At 37.6% G+C, this 18530-nt stretch overlaps 1 protein-coding gene across 1 annotated transcript in view; it reads right to left on the reverse strand.

Moving 5' to 3' along the window:
- Positions 1 to 18530, reverse strand: part of LOC101851458 — an 88710-nt gene that overhangs the window by 52575 nt on the left and 17605 nt on the right. Inside the window, exons 9-21 of the mRNA XM_005089614.3 lie at positions 18167 to 18410; positions 16170 to 16314; positions 15397 to 15526; positions 13225 to 13396; positions 12385 to 12455; positions 10541 to 10701; positions 8754 to 8868; positions 7333 to 7548; positions 6536 to 6800; positions 5431 to 5524; positions 4191 to 4217; positions 3476 to 3487; positions 2694 to 2802 (exon numbers count right to left, since the gene is read on the reverse strand). Coding sequence (XP_005089671.3) covers positions 2694 to 2802; positions 3476 to 3487; positions 4191 to 4217; positions 5431 to 5524; positions 6536 to 6800; positions 7333 to 7548; positions 8754 to 8868; positions 10541 to 10701; positions 12385 to 12455; positions 13225 to 13396; positions 15397 to 15526; positions 16170 to 16314; positions 18167 to 18410 — 1761 coding nt within the window. The remainder of the gene's footprint in view (positions 1 to 2693; positions 2803 to 3475; positions 3488 to 4190; positions 4218 to 5430; positions 5525 to 6535; positions 6801 to 7332; positions 7549 to 8753; positions 8869 to 10540; positions 10702 to 12384; positions 12456 to 13224; positions 13397 to 15396; positions 15527 to 16169; positions 16315 to 18166; positions 18411 to 18530) is intronic.

An 18530-nucleotide genomic window follows, 5' to 3' on the forward strand; every position in this document is an offset into this window, starting at 1 on the left:
ATTTTTTTGTGGTGCGCGCAAGAAGATGGTACGAAGATGTCCAGATGTTTGGTAAGTTTCATGTACTTTATAAAAAATGGGAGACTGAGCAGTCTTAAATTTTATGCAAGTTTGTTTAAATTAATAATACGATTAGGTGAAACTATTTTATGCGCAGAGAGACACGTTTAAAAAAAGTAAATATTATTATTATTATTTGGCCTCTTGGCGTGTTGTTTAGTGCTTCTGCTTGGCGTTCATAAACTACTATACAAGTAGACTTCTCATTGGCTTAAGTTTAAATCGTCATGGAGACGATTGTAACAACCGCTGTGTTTGGCTAAGATTGAGCACGTGACAACTCCTGTCCATTTCCTCCAGTTCAAACATGGCTGTCTTGTGTGTGTATCCCTGACGATCGGAATTTCCGATTTTTATATTGTTTTTATCCGTGTAACTGTTCAAAAACTAGTGTAAACACCGACTGGAAGGAATAAAGCTACTTTTAAACCACACTTCAGCCCCTGGGTGGCACAAGCCAGATTGTCTGTTCATAGAAGATTGGTTACAAAAGCAGGCTGCTAACGTCAACAAAACACCGAAAACCGTGTTGAAACTTGGCCCGAGTCCTGTCTCCTCCTGTCGAAGAGACCTGGGTACGAAGAATGGCCGAAGAAAATGAAATTATTGGATGTGCATCCGAATTCATAAAAGGTTTGTGTACACATATATGTTACTGTGCTTGCTGTTATGGGTAACAGAAGTTCAAAATCGAGAAAGGGAAGTGGGTAAATTCGTATAATAAAAACGCCACAGAGACTGGTCTTGCCCTGGACCTCGCCGCAGTGCCGTAATCTGCCGTAGATCTAGTCTACAACGACAGAAGTTTTTAGTAGGTCGAATCTGGTTTCCCTCACCTAAACTCACACAGCATATTGCATCTGCATCATTTATTGATGGGAAGTTGATTTATGAATCCAACACACAGTCCACAAAATTTAAAATTGTCATTGCCTGAAATTCGTTTTCGAATTGATGTTGGACTCAAAAGTCTGAGGGAGCGGGTAACAGACAGCCAAGCGAGCGGACTGCGAGCCTCAAGACAATTTTTTGGGTCTGCTTCACAATTTTACTCTCTCAGTGAGCGGACTGCGGATCTCAAGCCTCAAGTCAGTTCATTTTTTGGGTCCGCTCCACAATTTTATTCACTGAGCGGGCGGGCGAATGGACGAACTCTAGCAGACGAGATACTCGACGAGGTTAGACCCATCGTCTATTGTTTGTGAATTGGGCGTAGTGTTTCAAGCAACTAGAGGTGCCACAAGGAGTGAGAGAGGCTGGTGATGTAGTACTAGATCTGTGTGTGTAACCTTTCACCTTGTATGTGGTCACGCTGTACATTCCAATTATCGGGAAGGCGAAGTTTACAGAATTCCCAAGGCCTTTTTTGGGGGGGTGGGGGGAGAGAGAGAGAGAGAGAGAGAGAGAGAGAGAGAGAGAGGGAGAGAGAGGGGGGGGGGGGGGGGGGGGGGGCAAGTAGAGAAGTTTCCAAGTTTCCGCCATGAACACCTAGCTACAATGTGGGGCAGGAGAGTGAAATTATTATTTTCTATAGATATATGGGGGTAGGGGTGCGGCGGTGTGTGGGTATGGGGTGTAAGTAGTATGCAATTGAAGGAGTGCCTCCATCCATCCATCTGCACGATCGAAAGCATGGAGTCTCTTCGTCCACCCATCTTCTTGTTCGCTTGCTAAATGAACTGTTGTTTCTGCATCCGAAGTGTAGTGAGTAGCGAATGAATCTTCACAAGCAGAGAGCTTGTTACCCGCCGGTTCGTTTGTGAGTAATACCAGAGAACTGTTTTTTCTCACAGACGCTTATTAGCAAGCCTGACCCAACTCTACCTCACACGTCGACCCAGAAACATGCCTCATGGTAATTCAAATATTATGCTAGTGGCATATTTGAGCTAGTCTGGGTAGAAAAGGTCAACATTTGGAGTATTTAGTTTAAATAGCCAACACTTTCCCTGAAGTTATTTGGCAATATAAATAATAAATTAATTTGTTCTTCAATGCACAGATAGGGCCTATACACATCGTGGTTGAATTTTTAAAGAAGTTATTACATGTTGCATTTCACTCAGTTTCGGTAAAATCGGTTAAAATTTGATATTTCATGAGCAACTGAATTGGTTTTCTTTGCATTGACAAATCTGACGTCCCACTCGTTGAATCTTATTTGTACCAACTGGTGTTGAAAATTGGTCCAAAAATGGCCAATATATTGGCCTTTGAATGGGTCCTCTTTTTCAGACACCCAGTATTATTTTGTTTTTCAATCCTTTGTACTTTAATTGGTCAACAAACAACGAAACCCTTCAAAAAAGAAAAACAGTGCCTAATCTTCTTATGCTTTATAGGCAAAACTGTAAGATGAGTTATGGTCACATCCACTTTGGAGTCACTTGCTTTTATAATATTCGAGAAAAATACAAAGGCCTATCAGTACTATAGCTCTCAGGAGTCTGTTGTTTATAAATTGCGTATGTGTGTGTATACATGTGTTTGCACATGTGTATAAGTGTGTGTGTGTGTGCATGTGCATGTGTGTGTGTGTGTGTGTGTGTGTGTGTGTGTGTGTGTGTGTGGGTGAGTGTGTGTGTCTTTGGGTGTTTGGGAGTGAGCGAGCGCATGCAATTGTGTGAACTCACTTGCACAGCATGTCCTTTTCTTTCGGAGTGGCCAACTTCACAGTCAAGATACTTGCAAGCTCATACTCAATGCATGCTATAGCCTCAGTGTAAGCGCAGTTCTCCGTATCTGAACACAGGAGAGCAAAAGGTAAGCAATAAACATAGATTTTTAAATTATTTTATACGCGCATCTAATTTGTTTTAATATCACATACTATAAAAGTATCTTTTGTGAAATGGTGAAACATAAAAGGTCAAATTGGGTGGATCTAGCAATCCATGTTGTTACTAGAAATAAGAAAAAGAAAGCACTACAATAGCCAAGCATCCAATAAATACCAACCTTCATGTTAAAAGGGCAGATAGGTACGAATGTGTAGTAAATCAAAGCTTCAATCTATATAATCGTTTTTCAGTATTGTTGCTAGTCGGAGAACGGCTTGAGCAAATATGAAATTAGTGTTTGTTTGTCTTGGTGTTTTTTTTTCTTGGCTTGTTTCAGGGAATAATGCACGAGAGAATAATAAATCTTATGAGAGCACCTGGTAGGGGAGGTTAAAAAAGCACTAATTTAACTCCATCTCTCTGGAACTTTCTCTTACAACATTGAGGAAGGCAGGGTGGGAGACAAAATTTAACATTCATTTTTAAATGTTATTTATTATCATGTAAAAAAATAAGTCGATCCTCACATCCTGATGTGGACAGATAAATACTGATCACTTTGAAATTAAAGATTAAGGTTCATTTATGAATAATATCTTTAAAAAAAAAAAAAAATCAACAACAATGTTACTCACCAACAAAGACATCTGCAGTTTCCAAGCAGCAAGGGAAATAGTGCAGACGAGAAATAAAAAAGGATTTTTTAAAATAACATTGCTGTGACAATCATCTTTGTTTCTTAATTTGCCATTCAGCATTTCAATCACATCTTATGTTAGTCAGGTATATGTAAAAACAGTTTAGATGAGTTATCTAACAAGTCACTGGTGTGCTAAGCAATGGTCTTTTCTAAATAATAAGTAAAGGGGGTTTTCATTTGGTGGGGCTATTTTCGAAGGGGTAGTGTGCTGGACTGTTTATAATATGCTTGTGTGCTGTTGTATTTAGGGGTCCAGTTCTTTTCCTTTTGTTGCCGCCACTGTTTTTAATCATACGGGTATCAATGCTTCCGCTGATTTCTGTGATTTAAATCTGGTCGGTTTCTTTCTATTGTTGATCACTTCTCTGGATGTGTATCTATAAAGTTAAGAATATGAAGACCAGGTTTTTTTGTATTTTTGTTGGTTTGCATGTGTTATAACAACCTAATTCTTCATAGGCTTTTGCAAACTTATAACGACTGTATCTACTCTAATATTATGCAAAATGGTCATTTCATTAGAAATATATTGTTGAAAACAAAGTTAATCTTTGCTGAGTCAGAACAAATTAATTCACAAGAGCACAAACAGTAGACTAACAGTAGCAAGGACACTTGATAAGATTCTACAAATATAAAAAAATCCTCACCGCTTTCATTAAAGACGAAAGGGCCACCTGAAACAAAAAAATTACCATGTATTGAAATAAAAATCCAGCAAATTGGGAAAGGTAATTCAATTAAACGGAAATTTTTGGACTCTCAACCAGAAGACTTTTTGACTCTCAAACGCCAGGGGCCCGACGTTGTGTCTTTACGTGAGTGTTCCTCACCTCATCAAGGTGGACATGGGTACCCAGCGAAAGACAGCAAAAGATTTTGTCAGTGTTTGAGTGTGTGTAATCTACATAATGCACTGTCTGCCTCCTGGGAAGCCGAGGATAGTTTTGAGAGTTCAAGGGTCTGCTGCAGTTGTAAAGCGAATAGAGCATGCTGTAGAGCATGAATATGCTCTATATTAAACAATTATTACTATTGTTAAATTATTATTATTATTATTATTATTATTATTATTATTATCATTATTATTATTAATCAGTATTATTATTGCTGCTGTTGTTGTTGCTGTCTTTATTATTGTTATTATTATTACACTTCTTTGACAAAATAGTTTTACCACAGGGTGCCCTGTATCTCGTATAGACCGCCCAGGGTTTAGAAACAAACCGAAATACCTCTTCTAAAAGCCAATATCCAAAGCTACCTGCTGTTGGTATTTCAGCACTAATGGACATATAGGATATCATTCGACACAAGGATGCCTTTCATGAAAACATGATACATCTACACTTGACTAAGTACATGAAACACAACAAAACATTTCCCTATTATTATACTATTAAAAGTCATCCTGTATTAAGTTCTAAAGTTGAGAGGACAGACAGACAGACAGACAGACAGACAGACAGACAGACAGACAGACAGACAGACAGACAGACAGACAGACAGAGACAGACTGCTACCATAAGAACAGAGGTGTCTGCCGTTGAAGAATTATCTATCTGCCTTTCTGCCTGTCTGTCTGTCTGTCTGTCTGTCTTTCTGTCTGTCAGTCTGTCTGTCAGTCTGTCTCTCAGTCCATCCATCTGTCTGTTCGTCCGTCCATCCATCAAACCGTCTGTCTGTCTATCTATCTATCTATATACATGTGTGTGTATGAGTGTGTACGAGTGCGTGTATGTGTCAGTGTGTTTGTGTATGTATATGTGCGTGTGCATGTGTATGTGTGTGAGTGTGAGTGTGTGTGTGTGTGTGTGTGTGTGTGTGTGTGTGTGCGTGTGTGTGTGTGTACCACAATAAAAAATCCAAATGCTTAAATCTTTGACAAACCTGCTGGAAGAGTAATCAAGGAAATTGTATCGTACAGAAGTCTCGATGCAACAGCCTCCACAGCATTTACCTCCACTGCCAGACACAGTTTGAACTTGGGGGGAAAAAATACATGAGAAGGGGTTACAGCAAAATCTCTGTTTACAGCTTTCATTTACTCTCAGTTTTCAAAAGTAAGACTGTAGTTCTGATAACATAATTGGTTTGACTAATTGTTCTGATGATAGTGGTTTTTAAAAAAAACAACAACAATAATTTTATCACAAGTACATCTAAGTAATGGGTAATCTAGCTTAGAGCTACTTTTATTATAGTTCCTGTAGAATCACTTTTATAGCTAACAAACAATTATTTGGAGGGCTCGATTTTAAGTGAATTTATCTTCAGGGTTGTTTTTTTCTTCTTTTGTGGGGATGACATCAGTGGTCAACTGGTTAGACTGTCAGGCTTAGCCTATATCGAAAAGTTAAAAGTTCAGGGTCCTTCTTGTATCTTTGGCAAAGGCAATTTACATGAATATTCCTTTTACCCAAGAGGAAATGGGTAGGCCTCCCCATTTAAAGAAGGCAAAAGATCTTGTCACTTTGATAGTGTTTAAGCACTTAATCAGCTGCTTGCATTGTATGCTTTCCTCAAAGTCGATAATTTTTCTGACTGTTCTAGGGTTTGCTGGGGTGATATTAGTTGTTAAGTGTATACAGCATGTTATAGATCTAGATATGCGCTATAATACAGATCCATTTATTATTATTACATAATGCACATTGGTATATCAACATTGATACATTCAAGGTTACTATAGTCCTAAAAGCTTGGCCTGTGTTCTGGTGTGGTCTGCTCTTTTTTTCCTATCAAACATCTATTGTTCTTATCTCCCCTCATTCTTCCTTTGCACATTACTCTCTCGTAACACAGCTTATCTTGGGCACTAATTTGACCTATTTTTGCTGCAAATGGCGTGAAACTTGTACTAAAACCTAAACTTAAAGATCTCAAGATCTGACCGTCACCTGTTCCCCTGTCCGGACTCAAGAGTCAGCAAAAGTATTACAGAAAGGGAAAAAAAATAATTCAGACTCTATTTAGACCCGAACCTTTGCCCTACCTGTTCCAAAGTCGAGTAGAGTGCCTGGGCATCTGTGCCCAGTGTGGAGTGCAGAGCTTCCCGGATAGTATGCAGGGTGCTGTTCAAGCATGTGTTGTCAAATCGTCGCGGTCGCGGGATGGTAAACTGTTGGCCGCAGGTAAGCATTGTTGTAATACCTTTCTGTTCCATTAACCGCATCACTAACCATGACTGCAACGAGTCCCAGTAGCATCTGTCCTTCTTCAACAAATTATCCACACATCCAGTCGCATTGATGATAGCACTGAGAAAAAGAGATTTTTTAAAAATCATTATTAGTCGGAAGGAGAAGGAGGAGAAGGAAATTTAAAACTTAAAATAATATATAATATCTATAGGGCCAACATATCAATTTTTATCAACCCTGGTTAAAGAACAACATAAGCTTTGAGCGAATGTAAATTTGAAGTTTCCAAGGGCTCGCAAAAAAGTATATTTGCAGTTTTCAAGGACTCACAAGCTTTGGGAGTCACCAAATTTTGGCGGCCATTTTCTCGTTAATTTTACCTCAGCTACAGACAATCCTAGCCTCCTTCAATTGCTTATATCTCAACTTCTATTCAAGGTAGATGGGTATTTTTTTCATCAAAAGAAAGGGAAATGAACAGGATTTAAGAATTTTCAACAACTCCAGTTGCCCAAAAAACTGACAATGTATTACACAAATATATATACACATATATATATATATACATTGTCAGTTTTTGGGAGGAGGAAATAGGGAAGGAAGAGGAAGGGTTGGGGGTTGAGGAGGCAGAGGACTGAAAAAAACATACCCGCAAGTATTCAGTTGACCAGCCACACATGAGACCATTAAGCTGTTATCACATCTATCCCTCGAGGTGCAGACATCATTCAATTTGAAGTCATCTATGCCACACAGTCCGGTGGTGATCGTTGGAATCCTCTTGGCCCATGATGCTTTGTCAACAGCGCCCTTTTCGCAACCGGTGACAGCAGTTTTTACACAGTTTACGTTGGCTTTCAGAGCACTGAAAGGGTATGTTTAATTTAGTAACATATTATGGCATTTGCAACACAACTTAGTCATATAAGCGCCCAAGACTAGAGGTGTTAGGAGAGAGTAACAAACATAAGAAAGAATGAAGAGAGAGAAGGACAATGGATTTTTGACATGAAAAGGAGCAAACCACACTAGTGCACTCACCAACCACTGAATCTGCAAAAGTAGCAATAAATGATGATGTATGGAACAGCCTATAGAATAAAATGATTAAAAAACTGTTCTTAACTAACCTCTATATTTGTTTCTTAAGTTTCAGCTAAATAATGGATTACCTACTACTTCTCAACTTTCTTTTCATTTCAGTAAAGATGAAATATTTCTCCGTCCCAAACACAAATCATCATGTCAGTAATTGATGATGATGATGATGATGATGATGATGATGCTTGTATTCTAGTAAGAACCCCCCCTAACAACCCCTCTTTTTCCGTGATATTTTTAAATCCACGCACGTTTTCCCAAACAACGGTGTACATTTTTAAAATGGTACTCATGATGCTACTACAACTATTACTACTACTACTACTACTACTACTAAAGTTGTAATAATTATAACATTTTGTACATCTAGGTCTGATGATGACAAATGCTGAGGAGATTGGCATTTACCACGGGATGAAAGAAATTTTATGGATTGAGTTGACTTATATAATGGCTTCTTCTATGGCATTGAGAAAAATTCCGGCAGAGAAGAGTTCCCTACCTGTAAGACATTTAAAGCTATTTAAAGCTTCAGTTCCACAGGTGGATGTATGCTGTTACTACTACTACTACTACTAATACCACTACTACTACAAGTATTCCTACTACTTCTACTACTACAACTATTATAACTACTACCACTCCTACTACCACTCCTACTACTACTGCTACTACTACTACTACTACTACTACTACTACTACTACTACTACTACTACTACTACTACTACTACTATTACTACTACTACTAGTCTCCATTAATTGTTGGTCTTTTTTTCAACTTCGAGCTTACAGCTATGATGATGATGACGATGACGTTGACAGTGATGTTGATGGTGATGAAATAATTTTTCTGCATCTTTTATTGTTTGACGAGGGGGGGGTTTCGTGCTGCTAAAGTTTCTTTTGCGAACACTAGCGTTTTCTTCCATTCTTATATGTTTATATTGCCACAACCACTTCCAACTTACGGGCACTTCTCTGACATTGGGGCACTTGACCAGTAGTTATCGATTATTCCCTCCGCACATGCAACGGTACTGTCAGCCTCAAGCTGGCATGCTGGGTGGACCGAGTCGACGTCGCCTATGGACAATAACACAGGATGTGGTTTTTCGTTAAAAGTGCAGAATGTGTGTAGCACATAGACAGACAGACAGACAGACAGACAGACAGACTGACAGACAGAATAAAACTTCGATGAGATAGGTATAATAATAGCTGAATTTCAGGTGTCTAGGAAAAGGACCCATTAAAGGGGGAAGCAACTCGCTCATCTTCACATCACTTTCAACAAAACTTCAAACAAATAAAATTCAATTCAAGTGAGATCAAATTTGGGGATATGAAAAAGTCAAACTTATGTGATCAAGAAATATTAGTGTTTTAAGTTTTTTTTGTTTTTTGTCTTTTAAAACAAAATTCAACCCAAAATTGAGTATAATGCAAAAACTTCTTTAAAAATCAACCATAATTATGTATATTGCGTCCAAGTATAACAAATCTATTATAAACTTTTATTGCTCAATAAACTTTGGGAAAGTGTTGGATACTAAATTACATTGTATGCTTTCACGCGTAGATCAATTCTTTCATTACAAGCTCAAATACACCAACGGGAATTTTTGTTCACCCTGTAGAATATTTCCATGGCGATTCTTTGGGCGTACTGTTCAACAATAAGTGTCAACTAGTCAATTGTTTGTGGTTTGTGTCCATAGATCTTGTCTTCCTAAAAAAAATTGTTTTAATTCAAAGGCAATAACTGTGAGGGTTCAAGTCAGAGGAATGAGGTGACCATTTATTTGGAAGCTATTTCTGCTTATTATAAAGCATTCTCGAAACCTTTCATGCAACAGTGCACAAGCCACTCTTTATGTGTGGTGTTCTGCTGGAACTAGGCCCCTTCTATTTCCCAAACTTCTTCAAAACACCCAGAGTTTATTATGATTTAAATTTATGTTTTTTTAAACTAGTGTCTAAGGAAGTTATTGAAGAGGCTAGCCCAGAATAGGAAAGAGTGGAAAGTACTCTGTTGGTGGCCTATATCCTGACCCAGTGTGAGAAAGCCAGTGATGATGACGATAAGATTTAAATACTCACTGTGTTTCCTAAGTTTTGTTTGGCAATGTCAGGTGTAAATGAATTGTTTCCCAATGCACAAAAAGGTTTACATTATGGTTGGGGGTTTTATACGTTAAGTTTTTGTTTTATTCAATTTTGTTTGAAATTTTAAAATAACGTGATATTTCTCAAATAAGTAAGACAACATTCTTCAAATGCACAAAATTTGATGTCCACTTAGTTGAAGTTTATTTGTTACAAAGATGACAAAGTAATTGCCCTTTTTTGGGGTCCCTTATTTCAGACACCTTGAATATATACACCTAGGCAAACGGCAGTGTTTCGTCATCAAATTCCTTGCAAAGACACAAAAGTTGTGAGACTCTCTCTCTCTCTCTCTCTTTCTCTCTCTCTCTCTCTCTCTCTCACTCTCTCTCTCTGTCTCTCTCTCTCTCTCTCTCTCCCTCTCTCTCTCTCCCCTCTCTCTTCCTCTCCCCTCTCTCTTCCTCTACTTCTCTCTCTCTTTCTCTCTCTCTCTCTTTCTCTCTCAAAGAAAGAAAAAAGAAGAATGAATGAAAGAAAGAAAGGGAAAAAGAGAGGAAGAGAAGATGAAAATATACACACAGCTGTTCTCATTCTTTAAAAGGGCATCACCGATTCCACTACTTCAAAAAAAACCTAGTCCTCGACTTACCATTGCAAAACAAGAAGGCTGTGAGAAGTGGACAGTTGTTTCCCACAATCCTCCTCACCTGTGCTTTTGTATTCCTTCTCACAACAAAAGCCTTATCACCATCACTGCCGCTGCAGTTTTGGGTGAAGCGGTAAGTACACTCCAGAGCAAACTTTGCGCGTCTGAAAATTGTAGGTGGTGATAATTATTAAGATTATCTGTTTAAACGGGAAAGACTCTTGAAATAATATCATTGTACGTTATGGGACTTATCTTTATACATATGTATATTCATTAATATCCGTTTGTGTGTGTGCACACACATATATACACATTGTATTCTGAGTGTGTGTGAGAGAGGAAGAAAGAAAAGGATAAAGGGAAAGAGAGAGAGAGCGAGAGAGAGAGAGAGAGAGGAGGGGAGAGAGAGAGAGGAGGGGGAGAGAGAGAGAGAGAGAGAGAGAGAGAGAGAGAGAGAGAGAGAGAGAAAGAGAGAGAGAGAGAGAGAAAGAGAGAGAGAGAGAGAGAGAGAGAGAGAGAGAGAGAGAGAGAGAGAGAGAGAGAGAGAGAGAGAGAATGGGTATATGTGTAGACAGGCGCGAAGTGTGTGTGTGGGGGTGGAGGATGGGTGCGTGTATGTTCTTTTGTGAACTTTTATGATAACATCAGCTGACATTAGTGTCGCAGAAACATTTAGTGGGACGTGGGATTATTTATATACCTCTATCCACTTGGACTCCTTCTGATTCTATACATTAAACAGTTAACGGGAGGAGCAACCCTCACTTTGGCTGATTCTGAGTCAAGGTATGCAAATTGAGATGTTGAGAGAGAGCTGATTTATAAAGATCAACCAGTTCTTTGTCTAAAACTAGCAAAGAGACAATTGAGAACGTCTTTACTCTCGTAAATTGCCTTTGAAAACATGAGGGTGGGTTAAAATAGAATAAATTTCCACAATAAATGTAATTTTTTTAGCAGTTTTTCCCTTACTCCTTCCTCGACTTGAAACTTTCAGGAAACATAGATGGCAAGACTTCTATCAATGTAATAGACAAACATTTGCAACAAAAAAAATAACACTTTTCCATTGGCAAGCGCTTGTGCAACAAACATTTAGAAAAGGTTTATATAATATAATACATGGGGAAAATTCTCACGTTTAATTTTTCTTTTACACTTTTAGGGACCCAGTTCAGGTATACTCTCACCAAATTTGGTCAGTAAATAAGAAAGCCTAAGGAATTTGAAATTCATTGTTTATTTTCAAGATGGCAGCAGTTTCTATAGCAACCGCTGTAGCTATGCAATAGTAAGACTTCATATCAAGCGATTTTTCTATGCCTAACTTGTGCACTTAGATTTGATCTCGGGCAATAAACATAGAAAATGAACCTTGAGGGTCGCTCCTCCCATAAAAAGGAGCATCTTAATGTGAGATGCACATGTATCAGTCCAGTCAAGACCAGGGCAGGTGCATTAACAATGTGTGATAAATATGTTAAAGAATATCAACTGAATGAGCTTTCTTAAGAGGACGAGGAAAGAACAAAGCTAGAAGAGGAGGTAGAAGAAGGAAGTAATGCCCGGATGAGTAAAATGAGGCAAATATAGCAATGTCTCCCACAGGGAAGGAATTTGACACTATTTTCTCAGCTCACCAGTCCGGAAATTGGGAATATCTGAATAATAGCCCAATAGCTACAACACTGCATATTCCTGCGAAACTGATGAGTTGTGCACAGATGAGACAGGGGAAAGAGATTTTTTTTCAAATTTAATGACAAAACAGAAGAGATTAGTAAAGGATTTTTTACAATACCATTGATTTACTAAGAAATTACTAAACATGTTTCTCTATGTACCTGCACAGTGTGCCATCAGCAAGAGCAGCATATAGACAAATTGTGTCAAAGTCAGACCAGCATTTGTCAATCTGAAATAATCATTAATCATTTGTGAGCTCTTCATAATTATATGAATTTGTGTATAATTTTAATACTTAAAACAAAGCCATTCTAACTGCAAACATTTTAAAATCTAGCATCAGTTACTTTCTCAGTTTTACAACAGGTCAGTTACATTCACTTGATGTTCAAATCCTCTGTTTTCAAACAATTGAATCAACACTAGAATATTTAGTGGGCATGTTATTTTGCAAACTCTATAACAGACTATAGCTGCCTGGTGTTAACAGGCATTATTGTAAATCTACAATTTGGACATGACTTCTTTTTCATTTCTCACTAAAGGCAGTAAAATCATGTTAAAAAGTAAACTGAGTTCAATGAAATAGAAAACACTGTTTTTAATCCAAATGTAACCATGGCATTCATTTTGCTTGAAGAATACTTGTATGGTCATGTCTACGAGGTCCAAATAAGAGCAGGAGCAAAAATGAAGTTAACAGTCCCACCATTAGGAGGCACAACTCTCCTTCTGATGGGGTATCACTCGGATTCATATTATGCACTCTGGCATTGCTACATCATCTTAACTCAAAAGTGTGTACGTTCTGTAGCTAAGTTTATGAGCTCATCTGCCTATCAAAGGTCTGGTCTTACAAATCATAGACACAGACAGACCCCTCCCTTCCCCCCTGTTTTTAATTTTCATTTTTGCTGCCCAGACCATTCAGTTATGGATCCCACCTCCAAAATGACAAATGTTCAAGAAGGAAGGTCATTAGAAAAGCAAAAGGTTACCTTGTCCAGGTCACACTGCTGATCCTCATAGTGCAGGTCGAGACAAAGTTTTGAGTTCCTTTCTACAATGTGCTCCACGAGGATGTCAAGTGCATCCTTGAACACTGGAGGCAGTCTGTCGCTGCAGTCCGTGGATGCTTTCTTGGCCCGAGCCACAATTTCATCGCTGTTTCTGTGAATGTAAGTAGTTTGGTAAAGGTGAAGTAGGGAAATGAAAGTATAGCTGCCCCTCCCTTTTTCTTTTTGAACTTCTTGACCTAGCGTGTGACAATTGGGGTCTCCATTGGGGGGGAGGGGGGAGCCGGTCCAGTTGAGGTTGCAGCTATGTGCACAGGAGCAGGAAACAGCGGATAAGATTGCTGTGATGCACAAAGATACAGGGAGAGAGATACTACTTTTCTTTTACAAGTGAAGATTACGGATAGACTATCAAAGCTGCTGGTTTGGCTGGGTAAGAGATAGTTGCATCACCCTGAATATCCTTTTGATGTAAAACAAGCATAGATATTGACATTCTAGAAGCTAAATGGCTTACATGCATTAATGCAAGTTACACTGTTTTCTTTTGTTTTGTTCTTTTCTTTTATCATTTGAAAAGGAAAGTAGTCTTCATTATCATCCAGAAGATGTCTGAAACAGACACTGGTGACCTTGGATTGCAACTCATTTCTCAGCTCAGATGATATTGTGTTTGTTGTTCCCCATCTCCCATCTGATCAAGTTCTCTAAGTAAGTTGTTTTTTATCTTGGCCCTACCTTTTTTGTCTACTATTTTTGCAGTGTGAACGAGATGTTGCAGGCCTTTTTGATGATTCAAGTGTTAAAAAAACTGCTTCTGTCTCTTCCTAATTATTTTTAAAAGTTGCCCATTCGGGCTTCTTTCAGTACTATCCCATTGAATTTCTTTTTTTATCGATGATATTCTCTACAGTCTCCTATGAAACCACATTTCTGTAGCTTCAAGTTCTGATTTCCTTGTGTTTTGTAGTTGTTCCAGCATTCACATTTGTATAGAAGGGCTGCTTACACTTAGTCTTTTTTTAACTTTTATTTTGGTTGTCATGGAGATATTTCTATATGTCAAGATTGACCTCATTCTAACTAAACTGTCAGTTGCTATTGCAATTATTTGCTTTATCTTTATGGTACATTTGTCATAGGATGTAATGACATAACCTGGATATGTGTTAAGACTTACTTAATCAGTTCATTTTTGCTTATGAAATTATAAAATTTATATGTGATTTGTTGCTTTTTGGGGTGTTCTTTGTTTAGATATTACCATACATTCTGTTTTAATCTCCAAAAATAGTTCCTTAAGGTCATTTTCCGTCAAAACAATATCTGGAAGCAATTGAAGATCCTTTTCTGAATCTGCAATTTAAACTGTGACAACAGTATGTCTGATGAAATAGATATTTTCTTCCTAAAATTATGGATAGCTTCCATAGTTGTAGAGTCATCTTACTGAGCTAAACGTGTGTCTAGTAGACAAGGCAGAAATTTGATCAGCTGGTCAGCAAACGGAGATGTTCCCTTTGCTTTCTCTGTTTTGTTTAAGGGAAACATTATTGCATGACACCTGGGTCTTTACTATTAATTCCAGATACTGTTAGCTCTTAAGTAAGAGGCAAAAGTAACTAATCATAATGTTCATCTATTAAGTTACTGTGAAAACAGCCTGATACAGTTCTTCCCAATAATATTTAGATAGAAATGCTCACCATGGCAAAGATAGTTAACAAAGGTAGGCTACATGATGTGATCAACATGAGAACGTGGAAAACACGTTTAGCTTTGTTTTATAAAACTTTAAGCAAGAGAGAAAAATGAAAAAGAAAGAGAAAGATACACCATTCACACATCAGTAAGTTGCATAATATACCAAAACTTCAGATACACACAACAGAAACGTGACTATAACTAACACATTTGCACATCGACTGTTTTTCACCTTATGGACGAGTATTAGTGTTTATGAATCTGAAAAGAATGGACTTTGAACTGAGTAATACCATAAGAGATGAATGTTTATGTGTATTCACCAAAGTAAACAATCTCTACAAGAACAAAAAAATAAATTTTTCTTCGTTTTTTAAGATGGTTTGCTGGTACAAATGATTAAAAACAAAGCTTGAAAATGTAAACAAAGTTGAGAATTGCGCCACTAACCTGCAAGCCTCATCTCGAGTGTCCATTGTTGCAGTAACAATATCTGGTAAAGAGTTTAACTCCCTGATGACTGCTGCAAAGTCTAGATTGTAGCAATAGCCCAAGTCCTGTCGCACGGTTCGGGTGTCTGCTGGACAAAAGAAAAAAAAAAGTTCAGTAAGACCTTAAATAGTTCTTATTTATTATCAAATAATATGTAAACTTTTCTCTGACACTGGTACAAGAGGAAACATGATATTATACGAAGAAATTTTGGACTCATAAAGAATCAGCATGAATGCTTATAAATGATTGGTTGCAAATGTGTTCATTTGGGAGGTGGGATGCTTCGACCCAGCCAAGGTCAACTCGAGTAGAGAGGGTTTCAGCATCCCTGAAGACATACAGGGATACTGGATGAAATAACCTGCAGACGCAGGAATCAAACGTACTTCTTTTTAGTGCAGACACAAAGAACTTAGCCATTATATCAGCTACATCCATGATTTTAAACAAGAACAGAAGCACCAGCATCAATGGCTACAACAACAACAACAGAAATAGTAACAAAAAGCGCGATTAAGCTGCAAATGTAGGTGCTTGTCCGGTGCTCTGGTGCAGTTTGCTCCTTCTTTCTTTTAAAAAAGCAGTCATCCTGATCTCTCTTCTTTCTTTCTTGCATTTGTTAAGTACTCTCTTGTAACACCTCTAATCTTCAGCACTTATATGACCTTCTTGTGTTGCAAGTACTATAAAACTCTTATTAAGCTGCGAACAGTGTGCCGTGTACTCACTTCCTGATGTCGTGCTTGAGCCGCACACATTCATGTCCTCAAGGCTCTTCACCAACTCTCTGGTACTCCCTATGATGAGATTGACCACAGAGGTTGGCAGGTTGATGTCACAACCGTTAAAGGCGGCGATGACATCACAAAGTTTCTGCCGGGAGAGAGAGGATGAGAGAAAAATTTACAGAAACATTTTTAGTCCCATAGAATGTCATCCAGCGCTAGATTAAGGGGAACATTGAGTCAGATAAACTGCATTGAATTGGACTTCAGTAACATCATCAGCTACTTTGCCGCACGAAAATTTTTAAAAAATGTCTTGACTGTAATGGTTATAACTCCATCCCTTCTCTGATTGAACTATATTTACCTGTCATGCTTAAATGATACTTTTTCAGGAAAAATTTAATAATTTTAGCTGAGTTTCTCTGCGTCAATAAACTTGGGAAAAACAACTTGTGTTCCATTTCATTTTCATTTCCAGTATATTCATTACATTTTTAAAAATAACATATTTAAAGAATAGTATCCGTTCAGTATTTCTCTCAAAATGTCCCATTTATATACCAGGATAAAGGTTACAAGTCTGTGGTGTATGTGGAAAGGGGAGTTGGAAAGAGAGTTTCCCTTCCAAGCTAGATTCCCATATATATGCCTTATTCAGCCCAGATGCCGAAATATGAAAGAAAAAGATTTAAGAATATCAACTTCATTCTCACTTATCGTTTGGCTACATACAACAGCTGCAGGAACATCATAGCTTTCCTTAACCTTCTTTGTCAAGTACCAGATCTGACATAGACATCAACCATCATGGTTCGGTACTTATTTCTCTGCTTGGATGCTCGTAAAAAAAAGTATTATTATCATGGCATTTTCCCATCATGCACTGTTCAAAATTCTCTTTGCAAGATATTCTTCGTCTAGCCTTTGCTTCTTTACCTATTATTGTTTCAGTGAGAGCAAGATGTTCAAGCCCTAAATATTGATTCGAATGTCCTAGAAACTGTATTTTCCTAATCACTTATCAGTGAGTGTCTTACGCAATCTTCTTATAGCACTACCTTATTACCATTGTTATTATTATTAGTAGTAGTAGTAGTAGTAGTAGTATTATCATTATTATTATTAATATTATTTTTATTATTATTATCATTATTATTATTAGGCCTATTATTATAATATTAATAATAAAATTATTATCATTATTATAATTATTATTAATATCATCATTGCTATTGTTATTATTATATTACTCTATTATTATTATTATTATTATTATTATTATTATTATTATTATTACTACTACTACTACTACTTCTACCCAACAAATGCTGGTAAATTACTATTTAACCATAGAAGTATACTGGCAGGTCCTGATAGCTTAATAAGATAGATATAACGTCAGCTGCAGGAAAACACCTTTGTTTTTTGGAGGGTTCGAACAACTCTTGTTTCTGTACCCATGATCGCACTCCTCGCTGTTCAAGTTTTCTTCCTTTGTGACAAATATGTGTTTAAAGACACAGGCGCCTATCTCTTGAAAACATTCCCCCCGCATCAGTTTTTCACAAGTGCAGACACATAGGTGAACTTTACTTTATTTTTTAAAACACACCAAAAAAATCTATGATCTTTATTCTGACAGAATATAAATTTAAACTTTGCGTGTATGTCCTGGTCACTTTGCCTTCATCCTGCAGATTTCTAATTGATATCTACTTAAGTTATTCATAATTGAATTATGAGTCTGTAACAAAAATGTTTACTGTGATTACATGACAATGACCAATAAGTAAACTTTTGTCCCTAAATAGCCTACTCGACAAACTGAAAAATAGAGATATTTTTTTTCTTTATTGGACTGAGTGTTGCACCTCATTCAAGTAAAAGAAAAAACTATTGCGAAGAGCGAGGCAGTGGTAGAATGCCTGAACACCAACATTGTGAAAGATTAATTCATTTTTCTACAAATTAGTGTCACGAACATAAAACGAACAAACCTGGTTGTCTTTATCTGCAAACGCCTTCTCTAAGCCAGTCTTCAGGTTTGCTTTACACATAACAGCCTCGTAGTAAATATCTTCGCGAAGTGGCAGGTCAAAGGTGAAGGTGGGGATGATTTGTTTACATTCGTTTATGGTGCTGTACATAGAACTAAAGACCCAAGCGGAGATGTCGGCCTGCTGTACGGAGGTGCAACCCACTGTCAGGCTGTTGTAAGCCGTTTCGAGTTGAGTCAAGTGCCTGGGTAAAGAAAGAGTATACACAACATAGTGAGTAGATGATGATGATAATGATTATGACGATGATCATGATGATCATGGTGAAGTGAATTAAGGAGGAGGAGGAGGAGAATGAGGAGGA

This window comes from Aplysia californica, unplaced genomic scaffold (assembly GCF_000002075.1).
Source record: "Aplysia californica isolate F4 #8 unplaced genomic scaffold, AplCal3.0 scaffold00007, whole genome shotgun sequence".
Classification (NCBI taxonomy): domain Eukaryota; kingdom Metazoa; phylum Mollusca; class Gastropoda; order Aplysiida; family Aplysiidae; genus Aplysia; species Aplysia californica.